General features: G+C 35.4%; 1 protein-coding gene across 1 annotated transcript in view; it reads left to right on the forward strand.

Annotated features, from left to right (window-relative positions):
• LOC102172692 (phosphatidylinositol phosphatase PTPRQ) overlaps positions 52–22,342 on the forward strand; it is a 244,157-nt gene continuing 221,866 nt past the window's right edge. The window contains exons 1-8 of the mRNA XM_018047601.1: positions 52–306; positions 7,668–7,828; positions 8,602–8,713; positions 9,384–9,610; positions 11,982–12,051; positions 17,566–17,765; positions 18,872–19,121; positions 21,090–21,218. Of these exons, the coding sequence (XP_017903090.1) occupies positions 195–306; positions 7,668–7,828; positions 8,602–8,713; positions 9,384–9,610; positions 11,982–12,051; positions 17,566–17,765; positions 18,872–19,121; positions 21,090–21,218 (1,261 nt within the window). The 5' untranslated portion in view covers positions 52–194. The remainder of the gene's footprint in view (positions 307–7,667; positions 7,829–8,601; positions 8,714–9,383; positions 9,611–11,981; positions 12,052–17,565; positions 17,766–18,871; positions 19,122–21,089; positions 21,219–22,342) is intronic.

A 22,342-nucleotide genomic window follows, 5' to 3' on the forward strand; every position in this document is an offset into this window, starting at 1 on the left:
TATATGTGCGCAGTTTTTACTTATATATATTTACCTTTTCAATAGAACCATCCAGGATTTGTGGCTTAACCTTGAAAGCTGTGAATACTTCTTCTGCACATTTAAGGTGGAATCCAACAGAGACCAATTTCACTCATTACAAGATTTATATATCAAACAGAACATTTGCAGAAGAATATCTTATTTGGGGCGTGATGACTGAGCACACAGTTACAGATCTGACTCCTGGTGGAATATATAACATCACAGTATACAGAGTAAGAGGAAGTGTTGAAGGGTCTGGCACATTTATCAGAGTCATTGCAGGTATATTTACAAATTCCTTTTGATATTTAAAAACTTCACATTTTACATATTGTGCTGCTTAAGATAAAATTTCATTTTTTTTGAAATTTGAAATTTTACAATGTATAGAATATTTCAGAGGGTAAAAAATACTCACTGTATTCTAAGGATTTGGGGGATAATATATGTAAGATATAAATCGGATAACAGAGTTTTGGCACATAGTCAGTACTGAATAAATAATGCCTAATACTATGTACAATATCACATCAAATGAGAGGTCCAGCTAGTAGAATTAGATGGTTGATTTGGGTATCATCCATTCTCCTACAACTATATTCTTTGTCTTTAATATTCTACTATATACTATACATATGAAAAATCAGTCTTAGGGTGTGTGGAGAGGAGTAAAGATTATGAGCATGGAAATACATATAGTATAAGTCAAATTAAGAGGTGGATCAAAGGAAGTATTTCAGTCTTATTGTGGTTGCACAGCAAGGGAATGATTACCTTTACTGAATGGATGGAAAAGTCTCTCCAGGGCTGCAAAAAGATAAGGAGTTTCCTAAACAAACTAGAGGGCGTGTGGGGTGTGTGGAAAGGAGGATTCCGAGAGAGGGAACAGTCTGCGCAAAATTATGGAGGTATAAATAATATGGTGTGTTTGTGGAATGTTAGCAATTCAGCATTGCAACATTTTGTTTCTATATGAGAAGAGACCAAAATCCTATTCTGAGTAATTTAAAGCATCATTTTTTATATCCAAATGAAGTTGTTAAACCTATTAATATTTAAATTTTCATAAGAGAACAAGATTGCAGTAATAACTAATTAATAACTAATGAGACTATATTTAAATGATCTTTAAGGCTATGATATGACAGGTAATCCAAAGCAGGCATATGATGATCACAGTCTGTAGACATTTGTTACATGGATGTCACACTGTGTTAGTTTCCTGTGGTTCTGTAACAAATTGCCACAAGCTTTGTGGCTTAAAATAACACAAATTGACTGTGTCAGAGTTCTATAGGTCATAAATCTAACATGGTTTCTAATTAAGCTAAAATCAAGATATTGGGGGGCTCTAGGGGAGAGTCCTTTTCTTTGATCATTCAGGTTATTTGGAGAATTCTGTTCTTGTGGCTGTAGGACTGAGGTTGCTAGTAGCTGAGTCGGTCACTTCAGTTGTGTCCGACTCTGTGCAACCCCATAGATAGCAGCCCACCAGGCTCCCCCGTCCCTGGGATTCTCCAGGCAAGAACACTGGAGTGGGTTGCCATTTCCCTCTCCAATGCATGAAAGTGAAAAGTGAAAGTGAAGTTGCTCAGTCGTGTCAGACTCTTGGCAACCCCACGGACTGGAGCCTACCAGGCTCCTCCATCCATGGGATTTTCCAGGCAAGAGTACTGGAGTGGGGTGTCATTGTCTTCTCCAAGGACTGAGGTTACACACAGGTTAAACCTTGCTGGCTGTCAGCTGAGATCTGATCCCCCTCTAGTGAATATCTCATTCCTTGGCTTGTGACCTTCTTCCTCTATCTTCAAAGACAATAAAACAGAATTGGATTGCAGTCATGCTTCAACTCTCTTTCCATTTTTACTGTTACATCAGACTCTTCTGCCTTTCTCTTCCACTTTTAAGGACCTTATGATTAGATTGGGCCCACCTAGATAAACTAGATTGCTCTCCTTGTTTTAAGGTTCATATTCTTAATTCCATCTGCAAAGTCCATTTTGCCTGTAATGTAATATATTCACAAGTTCCAGGGTTTAAGTTGTGGGCATCCTTGAAGGGGGCATTATTCTATGTATCTTATATTACTATTATTCTCCTAAATGTGATATTTGTGTGATAATGAAAACAGGCAGTTTGCAATTCATATACCAACCACATTCCTGTATTTGACACTTGCTAGCTGAGTACTGCTGGGCAAGTTACTTAGAATTAAAGTTGATGATCTCTGAGATGCCTTATGACTTTAAAATTTTATTACATTTTAATTTTTATATTATGTATATAATAACATTTCTTAAAAAGTGCATGTGTTAAATGATGTATTAAATGTCGTTTTATGATAGGTAAAGTATATAATCAAACACATTAAAACTGGACCCACTGGGGAAGTTTCAGTGAGTCTATGACAAGGCTTCTTAATTGCTGTGCTGTTGATGTTTTGAGCTGGGTGATTCTCTCTTATAGGAATCTGTCCTGTACATTTTAGGATGTTTAGAAGCGTCCCTGGCCTCTACCCACTAGATACCAGTAGGGTCCTCTTAATTGTGGTAATCAAGGAATAAGGAACTATGACAACCAAATATTTTTCCTAGCAATCCCCAGAAGTCCAGAAAGTTGGCTTAAAGCTTACTCCTTGGAAGGAAAGTTATGACTAACCTAGACAGCATATTAAAAAGCAGAGACATTATTTTGCCAGCAATGGTCTGTCTAGTCAAGGCTTTGGTTTTTCCAGTGGTCATGTATGGATGTGAGAGTTGGACTGTGAAGAAAGCTGAGCGCCGAAGAATTGATGCTTTTGAACTGTGGTGTTGGAGAAGACTCTTGAGTCCCATGGACTGCAAGGAGATCCAACCAGTCCATTCTAAAGGAGATAGTCCTGGTTGTTTTTTGGAAGGAATGATGCTAAAGCTGAAACTCCAGTACTTTGGCCACCTCATGTGAAGAGTTGACTCGTTGGAAAAGTCTCTGATGCTGGGAGGGATTGAGGGCAGGAGGAGAAGGGGATGACAGAGGATGAGATGGCTGCATGGCATCACCGACTCGATGGACATGAGTCTGAGTGAACTCTGGGAGTTTGTGATGGACAGGGAGGCCTGGCGTGCTGCGATTCATGGGGTTGCAAAGAGTCGGACACGACTGAGCGACTGAACTGAACTGAATGATAGTATGTCCTTATGATTTGTTATGGCTGTTACATAAAACAATCAGAGTACAAGATTAGAACAGTGCATAGTGTGTCATAAACTTGATACGAATTGCTTCTTACTATTCTGCATATCTGACATTTCCTTGGTCAGAACATATATTATGCCCTGTGTTGTGTTAATCACTCAGCCGTGTCTGTCTCTTGGAGACCCCACAGACTGTAGACTGCCAGGCTTCTCTGTCCATGGAATTCTCCAGGGAAGGACACTGGAGTGGATTGCCATTCTCTTCTCCAGAGGAACTTCCCAACCCAGGGATTGTACCCTGGTCTCCTGCCTAACAGGCAGATTCTTTACCATTTGAGCTATATTATGCCCAACCTATGATAAATTATTGAAAGACTTCAATGTGATGTTGAAAGTTTATCATATACAGTGTTGGTACATGGGAAGTATAAATAAATGTTAATAATAATGGTGTGTTTTTAAGTCTTCACTTTTTCTTTTAAAATATCTGTCCACTGTAGGCTTTGTTTCCTTAGCACTGTTCTGATAGGCTTGTGTGACTCTTTATGGGTATCTCAAGGTATGTACCATTGTGCTCTCATTTCGTATACACTCTTTAAACAATCAAAATCTACTGAGGCTTGTCCTTGCTTTTCTATTTGGAATAGAAGCTTGCTTTTCTATTTGGAATCTCTTCTTACTCTCCGTCTCAAAGGTTAATCCACCACAGTTTGTATCAGAACTTAGTATGTGTGGTCCTTTTAACTCTTTTGAACTCTTTTCCTATATAGACATCATAGGATCATACTTGTGTTTTTTCTCAGCTTCTCAAAATGCAGTTGAGGTAAATTTACTGAAATACCAAAGGGAAAAGTTGAGAGATGCTTTAGAACTGCACTGTCCAGTATGCAGTGATTAGCAACACAGAACTATTGAGCCTTGAAATGGGGCTAGTCCAAATTCAGATGGGCTCTAAGTGTGAGAGACACATGGGATTTCAAAGACTTGGTATGAAAAAAAGTGACTATGTCATTAATAATTTCCTATTGATTATATGTGAAATGATATTTTTTGAAATTTTGTGTTCAGTTCAGTCACTCAGTTGTGTCTGACTGTTTGCGACCCCATGAATCGCAGCACGCCAGGCCTCCCTGTCCATCACCAACTCCTGGAGTTCACTCAAACTCACATCCATCGAGTCGGTGATGCCATCCAGCCATCTCATCCTGTCATCCCCTTCTCCTCCTGCCCCCAATCCCTCCCGGCATCAGAGTCTTTTCAAATGAGTCAGCTCTTTGCATGAAGTGGCCAAAGTACTGGAGTTTCAGCTTTAGCATCAGTCCTTCCAAAGAACACCCAAGACTGATCTCCTTCAGAATGGACTGGTTGGATCTCCTTGCAGTCCAAGGGACTCTCAAGAGTCTTCTCCAACACCACAGTTCAAAAGCATCAATTCTTCAGGGCTCAGCTTTCTTCACAGTCCGAGTCTCACATCCTAGATAAAAAATATTTTAAAAATTAACTTTACGCTTTTCTTTGTACTTGTTTAATGTGGTTTATCTTATATTTTTATCAGAGAGTGCTGCTTTAGAGAAGCACAAGTCACGTATCTAAACTTATTTAAGACTGAGTTAACCTGCAATAAAGGAAGCTGTTTCATGTAAAAAAGGAATTATTTGACAAAATGGTTTGATCACTGACATCTATTAAATTCTAGGGATTTAGGGTACTAAGGATTAATTTTTGGAAAATTCTGGTCTAAGAAATTAACTAGGCCTAGAATTACTCTTGCTAGCCCTAATTAAATTGAACCCAATGTGAGATATACATATATATATATATATAACTCAAAGATATATATGATATATATATAAGATATATATTAACTGAACATAATGTGAGATATATATAAAACTCAAAGATATATATAAGATATATATATAAGACACATATATATAACTCAAAAGCTACCACACAATTTGATTTTATTGGTTAGTAACAATTAAATTGAGAATGATGTTTTTCTTCATCTTTTTCTACCTTTTCAGAGGTTAAATTCCATGGAATGCAAATGATGCACTTATTATGGGATCTGTTTCATTGATTGCATCTTTCAGTTCTTATCCAGAAAGCTCCACTCTCACGATGACTTAAGTACCACTTCATCTCTACTCCCTTTTCCTGAGAGCAAGCCTCCCTCCTCCCAGTTCAGAACGGCAGTGCCCTACTAACTGGCTCCATGCTGCCACTTTTGCCTCTCACCAGTTTATATCCCATCTTCCAGGGAAATCTTTTAAAATTAAAAATGTCACATTCACTTTCTGCTTAAAAATTTTCAATGTTTTGCATTGCATTTAAGGGGAAAAAAAAGAAACCTAAAATTTTATTGCGGCATGCATGACCATCAGGCTGTCCTTTTTTAAATGATCCCGCAACTCAGGCTGGTTTTCCTCAGTCATTTTATTTTCTGTCCATTTGCAGGGCTTCCATTCACTTTGCTTTGAGAGGCCTTTACGAAACTGTCCTGAAGCTTTCAGGCCTTCCCTTGTTTATCAGATTGGAAGATAGCCAGACAAATATATTCTTCCTCCTCTTAGTGAGACAGACTTCATCCTTGGCCAAGAGTCCTTCAGTGTGTAATTGTAGACCTTCCAGGAAACTACATCCTCTCTCCGTCACCGCTGTCTTAGTAAACAGCCCTTCACTTCTATATTCATTTTTCTTTCAAAGTCTCATCCCAGCTCTTTTTCTAGTTTCTTAAGACTTCTTGAATGTTAGATACTTTTTTAGGACTCTTGAAGAAATAGTATTAGCCCTCACAGTCAGTAAGTGTGAGTAGTGGTTGGATGTCTGTCACGTTAAACTTTTGTCTATTTTAACATGGACTGGTGAGAATAAAGGCCTTTTCTCTCAGGCATGAGAATACAGAGGACATAGGTCTGTGTGCAGAATCATCCAGGAAAAATGCCAGCAGCTATGCCCACGAAGAAATTATGCCCATTACAAACTGGGTATTTCTCTGATCACCTTAGAAAGCACATCTTTCACCTTAGATAAGCCATATTTCTAAAGAGTTATTATGAAACTGTGGTGCTCACTGCATAGGCAGCTTGGAGGTGATGCCTAGAGAATGTTTGTGTCTTTGAGGATGTTATGTGAAAATTAATTGATCAATATTTTCTTCAATCATTGGGCTTCCCACGTGGCACTAGTGGTAAAGAACCCACCTGCCAATTCAGGTCGAAGAGACACAGGTTTGATCCCTGGGTCGAGAAGATCCCCTGGGGGAGGGCACAGCAATCCACTCCAGTATTCTTGCCTCGAGAATCCCATGGACAGAGGAGCCTGGTGGGCTACAGTCCATAAGGTCACACAGAGCTGGACATGACTGAAGCGACTTAGCATGCACTAGCGAGATGTTTACATTATAACCATTAAAGAAATTTTTCAAAGGAGATAAACCATTCTAACCCCCCCCCCAATACACTAGGAAATTGCCCGTTAAGATAAGTATTTTATGCAATGTGCCTTATCAGTTATATTAGGAAATGTACAATTCATTTTTTAAATATATAGATTTTCAAATCACTTCTGGTGGAAAATGGAGTGTTAAAATGATGAACGGATTTCGAGGACTAATTCCAGACTCCTTTCTTTTGGAAATGGTGTTAGAGTGGATCTGTATCAGGATGTTTTTCACATGCTTTGCTTCATAATCTCCCTCCCCTTATATTGTTTGACTGGAATCTGTACTAAAGATAAGAGTGCAAACCTGATTCACTGGCAACTGATCCAAAGAACTTTATGCAGAAAACTCCCTGCAAGTAGGTACAGGCAGCGTAAACAGAACTTTGCAAATAGTGAAAGAAAAGGTAGAAAAAAATATGGTTGCAATGGCGAGGACAGTTACTAGTTATCGGTTAAAAATTATCTGGTTTTCATTTCCAATATGAAAACTTTTCTTTTAAAGAAACACCTAACTAAATAGTCATCAGAAATGCTCATCTTTTAAAATGTTTGGCATATTTGGTTATTTTTTTTGAATTATTTTCTGTTTGATAAATATCCAGGTAATTGCGTAAGTATTTTGTACCTACTTGTTTTTAAAATGATTTGATTTTTTACTTGGAACATAAGCTTTAAAAAGCAATCTGGTCAACCAGCAGATTTTAGTAGATAAGGAATATCCCAGAAACAGATACATAAGTTGATATATTATTTCTGATAATTAAACTTAAAACTAGATATTTTTATTTATTTATTTTTTTTAATTTTTTTTAATTTTTTTATTTTTTTTAATTTTAAAATCTTTAATTCTTACAAGATATATATACCTAACACCTGCAGAGGGTTAGTGAGAATGTAAAGGCTCTGGCACTTTCTAACAGTGTGGTTGTTTTGAAACTTGGCCCTTAAACCTTGGATTTTCCTTTTTCCTTTGTACGTTTAGGAGAATAACTCTATTCTAAACCTCTTATTTTTCAATACCAGAACCGGAAAGACCCAGGAAACTTAAAGCTTTCAATATTTCTGCACATGCCTTTTCTCTGCACTGGAGCCTACCCTCTGGCCACGTGGACAGGTTTCACGTGGATCTTGTTCCTGACAGTGGCTTTGTTACTATCAGCGATCTTGGAGGTGGAGAATATCAGGTATTGTTTTCATTATCATACTTGGCCAAGCCAACTTGTATTTTATATTTAGTCCAAGTAGGAAGGTTCTTTATGGAACTCATCCACCATGAAAACTTCCTTCTTTGAGCCTCTTTAAAAGCATAAGATGAAGACAAAAAAACTGATGCCGAATTGATGAGTGTAAGTTTCAGTGTTGGTGGACTGTTACCTTAGCAATGTCTGGCCAACCATCCAAGGGTTCATGAATAATTTAACAAAGAAAGGGCAGAGCTATTGAGTAATCCAGGCTCATTAATTGTGCGCTTGCCAGGAGGATCTGTCTTTAAATCATTAATGCAGGCAACATTTCTCTCTAGAGCCATCAATGTGATTCGACTGCCTGAAAAATGTGATAATGATGGGTTTTCTTGTCATTTTTCTTTTACTTTTTATTGGAACTTCAGAGACACAGGTATCTTGCACACACTCTTAAATGCCAGGGCTAATCAATGGACTATATAGATTTCTTAGGACTCTAAAATAGTTGTGACAGTGAATTGGGATTGCTAGAAATACTGATTTAGTCTTTGATAATGTAGTATGTTTTGTAAGTTTTGACTGCATGTTATTTGGTAAATATTTCTGCTATAGCAAATGTATATTTTTATAATAATAGGAAACACATTGTGATAAATAGTACAGAGTTATGCAGTAAAGTGCCAACTTTACTTTTTTGATTGTGATAGATTTATTGTTTGAGCTTTCCTGCATTTCAGAATTTTTAACACAGTCGTCTGTTTTTGGTGTTTTAGGTTGATGTTTCTAATGCTGTTCCTGGTACACGGTACGACGTTACCATCTCTTCAATTTCTGCTACAACATTTAGCTCACCTGTTAGCAGAACAGTGACGACAAATGTGACAAGTAAGTATATGCTTTCCATTTTCTTTCTCTTTTTTTTTTTCACAAAGTGTTGGGGTCCTTTATAAATCTATTGGATGGGACTATTTGCATTGGCAATATGTACACTGAGAGCATGAAAACAGTTGAGTAATTAAAGCAAAATGGAAACTTAAGAAAGTGATCTGTTTAGAACCTGCATTCTGCTGGTTCTTTATCTTCCTTTACTTTCAAAGAGCAAAGATAATTTTTCCATACTTGTTTGTGAAATGGTCAGAGACACTGTTAATGGTAATAGTTAAATAATACAAAACCATGAAAATAAACTCACTATACTTGCTCCAAAAGAATTACTCAGTTTGTAAGGCTGGTTCTTGTTTCCTTAGTGTTTATGTATAAGCCTTGCATCAGCTGAGTGTTTATAAAAAAATGATTTGGCATTAAAACTGTATTTGGCATGTAGTATTTAGTAGCATTCCATTTTTCACATTCTTATAAAAGAATGTTTCCCCATAGCATTTAATCATTTTTTATTCTTGGTAGCAAAGCTCTAGGGAAGATAAACTTACACTTACGAGACACTTAGTCTTTGGGAACTTAAAAGTCTACAGTTTGTAAATATTTTTCTTACATATGTTTGTGAAAATACAATAATTGATTGACCTTATAACAACATGCATTTTTGGAAAAATAGAACCAGGGCCTCCAGTCTTCCTGGCGGGGGAAAGAGTCGGATCTGCTGGGATTCTTCTGTCTTGGAATACACCACCTAATCCAAATGGGAGAATTATATCTTACATTGTAAAATATAAGGAAGTTTGTCCATGGATGCAGGCAACGTATACACAAGTTAGAACGAAACCAGATAGTCTGGAAGTTCTTCTTACTAATCTTAATCCTGGAACAACATATGAAATCAAGGTAATTATTTTGTAAATAGTATTAAAATATTTCATTCATTTTAAAAGTGAAGGAGTTTTATCCCAACAGGTCAAGCTTTTGTAGCAAGAGACTTGAAGAATCTGAATCATGTCCTCATTGCCCATCTGGGCTTTTAAAATTTGAACAGATGTTATAAGCTTTGTGTGTGTATGTGTTTATATAATGTATCTATTTTAGAAAGCATTAGTTTGGTGACTTAAAAAAATAAAGTTTAATAGGTTTTACAAGCACATATACTCTACTTTTAAATCAAATTTTTAGTTAGCTTTGTTATTTTTCTCTTAATCTGCTTATATTTCCATGTTATTGTAATTTGGGATAATGGTTTGAAGGTTTCTAAAGAACCAGTTTCTCAAAGAACAACGAATTCAAATTGGTTCCATTCAACAAATATTTCCTGGATGCATATGACCTCTTTTATGTTTACAAAAAATTTATGCCTTTACAGCACTAAATATACGAAATCTAAGAACACTTTATTAAAATATTAAAGAATAGCATGCAAAAAGCAGTCTTTTGTTAGGCCATGTGAAAATGTTTACAGTTAAGAGATGTGCTGATGCTAGTGGTAAAAAAATCCGCCTGCCTATGTAGGAGACACAAGGCGGACTGCAGTCCACGGGATCACCAAGAGTCGGATACGACAGAGCAATACACACGCGCGCGGTATTTCCAGGGGATAGGAAAGAATACAGGCATTTTCTCATTCCTCCCTGTTTTCAGTATAATGTCAATATGCTCTTTAGTCTCGACTCAAGAGAAAAGCTGTGTAAATATGTGATCATACATAGCTGAGATGACCATCTAAATGGAAGAAATGATAAGAAAGAGACACTTGCCTGTTTTTAAAATCTAATTGCACGTATGCCCATTTGCAGAATCAAAATCAATAATGACAGGAGAGTAGGCATACCAAGAGTAGGCACCCCCCAAATATTAAAGAAAAATACAGGCTTTTACTTATGCAGTGGTAAAAATCAAAGATTTGATGGCTATTTCTCTGCAGAAACATGAGTTAAAGAGTAGGCAACCTTTTTCTAACTGACACCTGAAAATTATTTGGCACAGATATTTTCTATCATAAGCTCACATATTAATTCAAATTAATTTATACATTAAGATATACTATTCAAAATAATAAAGATTATCTTTTAATGTGATATGAGAAGCTGCTACTGATAGAAAGGTAATTTAGCCAACCTCATTCTGCTTAGATCTATTTTTACAGAATTTAAATTTTTATTCCTTTGAATTCTCTTATTTCAGGGCTATAGGGAAGCCCCTATTCTCTTTTTCACCCCACATTTTATTAACCACTGTTGTAACTTTTATTCTGTTCAAATATATGTTAGCCATTGCAGAATTTCAAAGGGCATTTAACATGGTGCATTTGATACCTTCAGATGTCAATATCAAATCTACATGATATGGGGAAAATCCTGTTTAGTATTTTACATGTGTTATTTCATTTAGTATTCAGAATAATATTATGACATAGATATATTGTTTCCATTTTAAAGTAAAGGAAAATAAGATAACCTTTTTATCTGAGAATTCGTAGAGCTGCAATTTAAACCAAGGCTGTCTGATTCCAGTTATAGCATTTGTAAAAGCTTAAGAATTCTCATTTATGACAATTTCTCTGTCTGTTCTAGTGTATTTGACTAGATGTTTCAAGCCAAAATAGTTTCTATCTTTTAAATTCTAGAATATTTAGTCTAAATGATTACCTATTTATTTTTAAAATTTGCCTAATTAGATTGTAAACTCTAAAGTCAGACATTGTGTTTATGGTCTCATGTTCATTACAGAAATAATCATGGTGTCTTAGAGTGAATATAGTAGAAAGAAATTGAGCTTTAGAAATAAACACAACTTCAACTGAATTCTGATACTGCCACTTAGTCCTGTGATATGGGGCAAGTTACTTGACCTCTCTCAACCAGTTTTCTCATGTGTAAAATATTGACAATAATTCCTTGTATTTTGATTATGTGGATAAAATGAGATTTGTAAAATCCCTAGTCATTTTCTGAGTATACAGAAGGTGCTTTATAAATAGTAACTGAAATTGTTATTGCTACTAATAGACATTAAACTTGATTATTAATTTCTCTATCAGGAATCTGAGAAATCTGTTGATTAAGGCTATGTTGCAAATATTCACTTAAGGGAAATGGAAATACTGAATAGCTCTATATTTGCTTTTGCTTCTGCTTCGAGAGTATTGTTAAGAATTAGAGGGGAAAGTATCTTTATTGTTTATCTAATGGACAAATCAAAGTTTTATTATTTCAGACTCTGTTTAACTAGAGTATAAAGCTTGTGTAATTTTTGTGGTCTGTTCTAGGTTGCTGCAGAAAACAGTGCTGGCATTGGAGTGTTTAGTGACCCATTTCTCTTCCAAACTGCAGAAAGTGGTAATTTTCCTAAATCATTTATTCTGAATTAACTTAGTTAAGAGTTTTCATCGTTTAAAATAAATAGAGATATAAACAAAATCTGGCACTAAAATGCATACAATTTTCAACAGCATGGTCATTAAATTACTTGTAGAGTCTTCATGGATAGTGAATTTATTAATTAAAACATATATTATTCTTTCTGATGGTAAAAACACTAAGTGTTATCTTAGAAAACTTAAAAATACCTCATAATACAAAAAAAAAAAGTTATCCATGGCCCTGTTATATAAAAACATACATTTCTGGCTGATCCTTCTTCTCCTATGAATATGTCTTTGTGACTATATATTAGTGAAAATAGGCTTGTGCCATTTATGCAAATTTGCACCCTGCATTTTAAAATCAAATCATAAGTATTTTTATGACATTAGAGTTTTGGAAACATGGATTGTAATGGTTATCATATTATTCCATACCTTACAGTCATTACCAAACCAACTTAAGCTACTTCCATTTTCCCAGTGACTGAGAAGAAATATTTGACGTTATCCTTGATTGTAATCAATCAGTTCAGTCCAGTTCAGTTCAGTTGCTCAGTCATGTCCACTCTTCACGACCCCATGAATCGCAGCACGCCAGGCCTCCCTGTCCATCACCAACTCTCGGAGTTCACTCAGACTCACATCCATCGAGTCCGTGATGCCATCCAGCCATCTCATCCTCTGTCATCCCCTTCTCCTCCTGCCCCCAATCCCTCCCAGCATCAGAGTCTTTTCCAATGAGTCAGCTCTTCGCATGAGGTGGCCAAAGTACTGGAGTTTCAGCGTCAGCATCATTCCTTCCAAAGAAATCCCAGGGCTGATCTCCTTCAGAATGGACCAGTTGGATCTCCTTGCAGTCCAAGGGACTCTCAAGAGTCTTCTCCAACACCACAGTTCAAAAGCATCAATTCTTCGGTGCTCAGCCTTCTTCACAGTCCAACTCTCACATCCATACATGACCACAGGAAAAACCATAGCCTTAACTAGACTGACCTTAGTCGGCAAAGTAATGTCTCTGCTTTTGAATATGCTATCTAGGTTGGTCATAACTTTCCTTCCGAGGAGTAAGCGTCTTTTAATTTCATGGCTGCAGTCACCATCTGCAGTGATTTTGGAGCCCCCCAAAATAAAGTCTGACACTGTTTCCACTGTTTCTCCATCTATTTCCCATGGAGTAATAGGACCGGATGCCATGATCTTCGTTTTCTGAATGTTGAGCTTTAATACAACTTTTTCACTCTCCACTTTTACTTTCATTAAGAGGCTTTTTAGTTTCTCTTCACTTTCTGCCATAAGGGTGGTGTCATCAGTAGTACTGTATAATCAATCAATAGTACTGTATAATCTATCAAGAAGTCCTTCCAGAATTATATCAAAATATATCCTGAATCTCACCCCTCTTGTTAATCACCCTATATAATCTATCATCATTTCTTGCCTGATCATTTGAAAGCCTCTTCTTTGGTTTTCCCATTTCTAGCTTACCTGCCTATAGCCTACTTTCCCCACAAGAGTCACATCATCTTTTGAAGCAGAAGCTAGACTACCGTTATTTCTCTCTTCCCAACATGGCTCCTGTCTCATTCAGAGCAAGAACCTAAGTCCTTCCCATGACCTACAGTGCTCTGGGTGCCCTCAACCCTCGCTGAATCATCTCTCTCTATTCTCCATCTCCCTCCATCCACTCCAGTCACAATGAGCTTCCACCTTAGAGTCTTTTCTCTTGCTGCTCCTCCTGCCTGGAGCACTCCTTCACTGTTATCCACAGGGCTTCCTCAGTGGCTCAGCAGATAAAGCCTGCCTGCAGGGCAGGAGACACAGGTTTAATCCCTGGGTCGGGAAGATTCCCTGGAGGAGGAAGATGGCAACCCACTTTGCAAAGAGTCAGATGTGGCTAAGCAAATATCTACAGAACTCTCTCCCCAGCTGATGCACATCTCACTTTATCTTTCCTGACTACACCTTCTGAAATAGCCCGTTTCCTGCGATCCATCTTTATTGCCGACAAATTAATTTTTCTCCATTTGAATAGCTTGAAGTATAACACATTTACTTGCTTTTTATTGCACATATTAGCCTAGTAGAATATAACATTTGTGATAAAAATAAGCTGTTATGGAATGGAGGTAATTTAGTTAGTAATTTGGCTGTTTATTCATAACAGCAAACAGAACCAATAAATAGAAAAACAGTAAATAATGGCATCTCCAATCAATAGCAAATATTTTTAGTGAAGTTTATCTTCTAGTGGGATAAGATAAACAAATGGGTTACTAAGTAATAGACTGAAGTGTTACTTGCTCAGTCGTATACAACTCTGCAACTCCATGGACTGTAGCCCACCAGGCTCCTCTGTCCATGAAATTCTCCAGGCAAGAATATTGGAGTGGGTTGCCATTCCCTTCTCCGGAGGATCTTCCCCACCCAGGGATTGAACCCAGGTCTCCTGCATTGCAGGCAGATTCTTTAAACCATCTGAGCCGCCAGGGAAGCCCAAGAAATAGACTAGAGAAGTGCTATAAAAAGTTTCTATAATTTTATATAACTATAAATATTTTGTATATTTAAACATAAAAATCTTCCAGCAGTTCATTGCCAAAGGGATAAACTGAAATGGACCCTGTTTATCTTGGGAGGATTATGCAGTTGTCAGTGTTAAAAGAAGCATGTGACAAGCTTTATGTCCAGTTCTTATTTGAGACCCCATTGAGAGAAGCGGGTGAATACACGCTCTATGCCATACGAAGAATGAAGGGAAAATTCTAGAGTTTATTTAAAATTAGAAAGCAATGATTCTTGAAATCTTCTACTGATATTGAACCTACTTATATTCAGATTATTAGCACAACTGAAAATTGAGAAAGTTATTATTTTTAAGATTAAATATTCATTAGGATATGAAAGACAGTTTATGACTTACACTTTTAGGGAAAATAATTGGAATAATTTTTGGATGACTTAACAAATAGTTTGGTCTTTTTTAAAAACACTCATCTTGGTAAAGCCTGGTACATTATGAGTTCAGATTATGATTTCAACTTGACAGCACTTTGAACTTTATATATTTTATATTCTGCTAACTGACATAATTTCTAGAGTCATTTTCTCTCTCAGCAAATTATGATTGGGACAAACTAAAACTCTAGGTTGGCAATAAACCTGGAACAGGAGTTTCATTCTGTTTATGACTTGCTGTGTTTTCTTGGAGAAATTACATAATCACATAATCACTCTTACCTTATCATTTAAAAAAATGTTGAGGTTAAAATGTAAATCTAAGTTTAGTTAGATCAGTTTCGTCCAATTTTTCCCCCAAAGCCTCCTTTTAATTATTTATGTTACGCAGAGCTCAAATTTAATGAAAATTTCTGTGGAATAAATAAATTGCATTTTTAATGATTAAACCAGAAATAATTTCTCTCTCCATGAATAAAAATACTCCTGAAGTATTCAAATAGAGTTAGCCCAAAATACCATTCTAAGCTGATATTACATCCACAAGTACAAAATCTCAGCTTTTTAGAAATATCCCTTGTAGCTTCATTTTTAACTTGATGGATCCTTAGTAATATAGGAAAATTCTTTATAGAAGTCTCTGTATTTTATTTAGAAAGATTTTTTTCTGGTTCAGGTAAATGTATGTTTTGTAGAGTGTACCTTTTGAAAAGTTTTAGTTAGTTCACATACTTGTATATTTACTTGTTTAGCTATGACCTTATCTGAAATATGATGTGACTTTATAAATAGAATTTTTTGATACTTTAGTATCATATCGTTACTTGGAGCAAGATGGATAAATTCCCTCTATAAAAATCAAGAGATGATGGGATTTTGGTACCTAAAAGTCCAGAGGTAGAAACTAGAATATTTAAAGTACAGGAAGACCTGTCAGCTACAAAAAAGAGCCAGAATTAGACTTCAGACACCATCAAGTCAAAAAAAGAAAACATAGATTTTACTGGGGCAAAAATAATGTAAGGTTAATATGAAAACCTCTTTTTCACGAAATGTTTTTTAACAGATTTAATTAATTTTTATCTATTATATTGAGTTTGCTTTAAAAAGATGTTTTGAAATCATACTTTGGAATTTATAAAGTTTGGTTGCCTTATAAATTCAAATGTCTCTACACTTGAGCAGATTCTCATGATTGCTAAGGCCAATTTGGAAATGTGCCAGCTTGTATGCAGTCTGTTATTAATATAAACTTCAGGCATTTTTACAAAATTTACATACTTTAGACAAAGAAATTTAAAATAATGATTAATATTAATGGCAAAGGCTTTGGTTCTTATAATTCTATAGCATCAGATATTTGACAGACTTTTTGTTTTATTATCTGCCCAAAAGAAATTTTAGTGCTAAATCTTTAGGATTAGAGACTTATCTTGTCATTGTCCTTCTTAAGCTTTAATTCCATTGATAAATTCCCTTGAAAAAATTTCTATCCATTATGTCATCCATTATTAATGATTAGTCATCATCCCAAATTGTTATTATTTTGTTGTTGTTAAAATGCAGCTGTTGTCAAGTTTCTTATTTACTACTCTTTAATTCATATCAGTCACATACACCTCTCCTTCCCAGGGCCTAACTTTCTTATATAATGTATATGGCTTTCATTTTCAGATCACATCTTCATATTCCTCTCTACAGTGTACACCTAAACTCTAGTTATTTGATTTCTTAATACTAGGCATGTTTTATCTCAAACATCTTGTATTTTTTTTTTTCTTTCGGCAGTGACTTGCATGGTTGTTTTATATTCTAAAGGACATTGATTATTTACTTTGTCAGTTTCCCACAGCTAACCTTGAATTAACAGTCATCCCAATTAAAATAGCCCACAGTTTATTATTATGCAGATTACTAATATTTAATAACAAGGTGTCATGAGTTCTGATGAAAGTTGATTTTGAGGGTGTATAAAGGTTAAAATATAATAATCACAACCAATTGGTGGTATCACTTTATATTAGACACTGGTTATTTACTTACACTCCAGAAATGTGATTTTTGTGCAAATGGTTGGATAATTGTTTGAATTTGCCACTTCTTCATTATCTAAAAATTTGCTACTTCTTCATTATCTAAGGAATTTACATAATTCCAAAGTATATCAGATGGTAAGATAATCATTATTCAAATTTGTATAACCACAAACAACTGTTGATTGAATATTTTTCAGACTTATTTGAAATAGTTTATTGATGGATTTATTGACCTATTAATCCTGAAAAAAGCTTACTTGCCTCTTAAACACAAGTCTGTGGGCCCAATTTCTGGTTTGTTATTTTAGGCAAAATCAATTCAAAAAGTATACCCAAATATATATTTTAAGAAGTATTACCCAAATAGATTTTATCCAATGTATTACATATTTAATTTTATATAACATGGGAATTATAACATCCCCAAATTATATAAATGTCATTCTAAGTTGTATAACAATATTTTTCTTCTCTTTCAATCCCTTACATGTCCCCAGCTCCAGGAAAAGTGGTGAATCTCACCGTCGAGGCCTTTAACTATTCAGCAGTAAACCTGATTTGGTATTTACCTCGGCAACCAAATGGCAAAATTACCAGCTTCAAGATTAGTGTTAAACATGCCAGAAGTGGGATAGTTGTGAAGGATGTTTCAATCAGAGTAGAGGACATTTTGACTGGGAAGCTGCCAGAATGTAATGTAAGTCTCATGGAACATTTCCTATGTCTCAAAAATTTTAGGTAAATTACATTTTGGAACTCCCGGCATCTGGATACTATGTATTTCTCTGAGCCACCAGGGAAGCTCGACTATGTATTTTACCAAAATGATTATTAGCTATTTGATTACTTATAGTATCGTATTATATACCCTTGACTATAGTCAAGGTAAAATAAGAGAAGAGTTTCAGAATTCAACAGTGAGATGTAAAACATCCCTTAGGGAGCTCTGGAAAGACTTGATAGGTATAGCATTTGTGATGGGCCTTGGAATAAGTAAGTGATTGTATGAGGGCGGAGGATACTTTATAAGCTTTAAAGTAGGAAAGCGTAGGATATCATTGGGAAAAAGAGAATACTTCCATGTGACAAGATAGGAACGGAACAAAATAGTAAAGTTTAAATTTGTGGAATTAGATTGTTTTTGTTGTATATTATCTTTAGTGAAGAATTTGTTTCTACTCTAAGCACTGATGTGAAATCCTTGGAAGTACTGTAATTATGCTTTTTTAAAATTTGGTGATCACTATGATACTATTGATGAAAAGACGAGCAAAATTACTTTTTAAAAAAGTGCTTTAAGTTAATGGAAGTCACAAATATTTTTAATTTAGATATATTTCTAATATACATAAACACATACCCACATGTTCTTTTGGTGTTATCTTTTGAATATTTATGGGGAAAAATGATCATAATAGTAAGACAGTGATGTATGTTTGAAATTTCACCAAAGGGGAAAAAAAATTTATCTTTTTGGCTCTTAAATTTTTACTGTGAATTTAAAAATTTTTTAATAATCATTTTGCTATAGTTATACCTTTATTCAAAGTCACATGAAATCCTATTTGTAAGAAAGATTAAGGTATAAATAAACATATTCTATTCTGAAACTGCGGACAATGGTATTAACCATATAACTGTAGATAATAAATGGGTATAATTAAAATCTAGCAGATTTATCTGTAGCTGTAACGAGTAGTACACGCACAAAATAATATTTGTAATATAAAGAAAAAAATGAATCACACTTATCTTTACCAAGTGATACATTATTTTCCCATTTATGCTTCTTTTATTTACTAGGAGAATAATGAATCTTTTTTATGGAGTACAACCAGCCCTTCGCCAACCCTGGGGAGAGTCACGCCTCCACCACGCACGACGTATTCATCTAGCGCGTTGTCACAGAGTAAGATTAGCTCTGTGTGGAAAGAGCCTATCAGTTTTGTAGTGACACATTTGAGACCTTATACGACGTATCTTTTTGAAGTTTCTGCTGTTACAACTGAAGCAGGTTATATTGATAGTACGATTGTCAGAACACCGGAATCAGGTATGCGGTTTTTTTTTTTTTTTGGTAGGAAAAAAAGTTAAATTATTCATAGAATAATCTTTCTTTCTTTCTGTTTTATTCATGTAGATCTTTTTGTTAAAGATCTTCCGTCTCTTTCAGTAACTTTTTTCTCCCTAATAACGGATAATAGGCATGCCATTTGGAGCATCTTCAATTTCAATACTCTTTTAAGATACTGGCCTAAGCATCTAAAAGAAGAAAGGAGATTTGAAAGAAAAGATTCTTGAGCTAATAACCATGCTCCGAAGATCAGCTCTTATCATTCTGTGACCTCAGGAATTTTTAATAATTGCCTCCATTCGTCTACATTTTACATTATCATCTGATGATGACTTCTCTCACTGATATTGCTGTTACCAGATGTGGAGATAACATCTGCAGTAGCAGAAATATCATGTGATTAACATTCAGTATCAGATAAAAACAGTAGTTAGAAAATGCCTGCCTACCTGCATCTTCTCTGTACTGCAGTTTCTTTATGTGATGACTGGAGACATCGTCATTGTGGATATGGTGTTAGTACTAAATGAGCATTATTAGATATTACTACTACTAAATTCTAAGTACATATTGCTAGGTATAGTATTTGTATGTTTAATTATATTATGTAGGCTGTGCTGTGCTTAGTGGCCCAGTTGTGTCCAACTCTTTGCAACCCCATGAACTGTAGCCTGCCAGGTTCCTCTGCCCATGGGGATTCTCCAGGCAAGAATACTGGAGTGGGTTACCATGCCCTCCTCCAGGGAATCTTCCCAACCCAGGGATCCAACCCAGGTCTCCCACACTGTGGGTGGATTCTTTACCGTCTGAGCCACCAAAGAAGCTGAAGAATACTGGGGTGGGTAGTCTATCCTTTCTCGAGGGGATTTTCCTGACCCAGGAGTGGAACTGGGGTCTCCTGCATTGCAGGTGGATTCTTACCAGCTGAGATACTGTTATGTCACTGTATTATACACTGTAAGACAAAATACATAGTAGCAGACATTCAGTTATGATTGATAATTTTTAGGTTACTGGGCGTTATTCCTGGTAGGGTAATTTCACTAAAGCATAGTATTTTTTTCTGATGACTTAGGTGTTAGGTCTTATCATTTCATTACATGTAAGTGTGAAGGTTTTTTACCTTGATTTAAATAAAAATCTCTGAATAAGACCATTTCCTCTTCCATACTCCTTACTACTTATTAAGAAAAAAAGAAATAATTTCATGAGAGTCACACAAAGTGAAATTTGGTTGACGAGAAGTTTGTTTCAAAAAATATTTGGAATGTTTTGTGTCAATTAAAGATGTTTTAAAATATTAGATACATGTATGAAAAATAGACCTCAATGGACATGAATTGGAGCAAACTCCAGAAGATAGTGAAGGACAGGGAAGCCTGGCGTGCTGCAGTCCATGGGGTCACAAAGAGTCCAATATGACTGAGTGATTGAACAACAACAAATTAAAAACAGACTTTTAAATATCATTATTATTTTTATGTCACCAATATTACATTGGAAGGTAGGTTATAAATTTCCTTTCAGAACCAAATACAGATATTGATAGAAGAAGTAAAATCACTGCCAGTACATTCCGAAGGCTGAGTTACTACTTTGGCCCTTCCCCCTCTGTACAGCAGAGGGAAAGTGTTTATCAAGCCAGATGCTCAGGGCTTGTTGTTGCAATACATATTAATATATATGCTTCAGGACAACCTAACTGTACAAAGAATTGCATAGCAATGAAACACCCTGTGCAGTCATGTACAACATTAAATAAAAATAGTAATGGTTACAAATAAGGAGTTTAATGATCCACCATTTATTCGCATTCTTCAATTATAGCCTATTTTTTCTTTAAGTTGAAAAAATTCTTTGATGTATGATATTTTATTTTTTCTCTGATTTCGTATTTTCTGTATATAATAAGGTGCTTTTAATTCATTTTTTTCTCTATAATTTTAGTGCCTGAAGGACCACCACAAAACTGTTTAACAGGCAACATTACAGGGAAGTCCTTTGCAATATCATGGGACCCACCAACTGTAGTAACAGGAAAATTTAGTTACAGAGTTGAATTATATGGGCCATCAGGTAAGTCTTAATCAATTTTATGTTTATCTTTTGGAGTAAGAATTGTATAAAATATTTTACTATTTTCAAACTTTTTAAAAAGTATTGAACTGTTTTTAAAAGACCCTTAGCAATGTTGAAACTCTTAAAACTTTTGTTTAAAGTCATAAATGAGGATGGTAAAGCCTTGTCCATGTACCATATTTCATGACAAAGGGCTGAAAGAATGAGAGAGAATCCTTCAAGAAGAGAAACATCAGAGGAGATACATTTTTTCAAATATTTGATCAGGAGGACCTTTACTTGCTCTGATTGCAAATGTATTTATGAAGAAAAATGGGCTTCAGTTATATTAAATCAGATTTCTGCTTAGAACAGAGAAACCATTTCAAATAATTGGAGGTCTCTAAAAATAATATGAGCAACTTTATAGTGTAGTGAGGTCACATCTTTATGAAGAAGCAAGAGCTGGACATCTACTTGTCAGATATTTTGAGGGCTTCAAAAACTATACTAGTGGAAGTTAAGTAAGCTCTATAATTCTTAATCCAAGATTTTATGGTTCTATGAAAGAAATTTATTGCAAATAGTAATGAATAACATAAATGCACATATTGCCATTTATTTGAAAGAATGGAAAAACAGACAAAGGTCCAAATTAATAATTTTGAAATTTCTAGGACTCTGTCATGAATCACATGAGTAACTTTTATTTCTCATCCCTGAGTACCTTCAGTTCAGTTCAGTTGTTCAGTCGTGTCTGACTCTGTGATCTCATGGACTCTAGCACGCCAGGCCTCCCTGTCCATCACCAACTCATGAGTTTACTCAAACTCATGTCCATTGAGTCAGTGATGCCATCCAACCATCTCATCCTCTGTTGTCTCCTTCTCCTCCCGCCTCAATCTTATCTAGCATCAGGGTCTTTTCCAATGAGTCGATTCTTTGCATCAGTTGGCCAAACTATTGGAGCTTGAGCTTCAGCATCAGTCCTTCCAATGAATATTCAGGTTGATTTCCTTTAGGATTGACTGGTTTGATCTCCTTGAAGTCCAAAGGACTCTCAAGAATCTTTCTAACACAAAGACATCAATTATTTGGCGCTCAGCCTTCTTTATGGTCCAACTCTCACATCCATACGTCAC

Source organism: Capra hircus, chromosome 5 (genome assembly GCF_001704415.2).
Source record: "Capra hircus breed San Clemente chromosome 5, ASM170441v1, whole genome shotgun sequence".
Taxonomy (NCBI): domain Eukaryota; kingdom Metazoa; phylum Chordata; class Mammalia; order Artiodactyla; family Bovidae; genus Capra; species Capra hircus.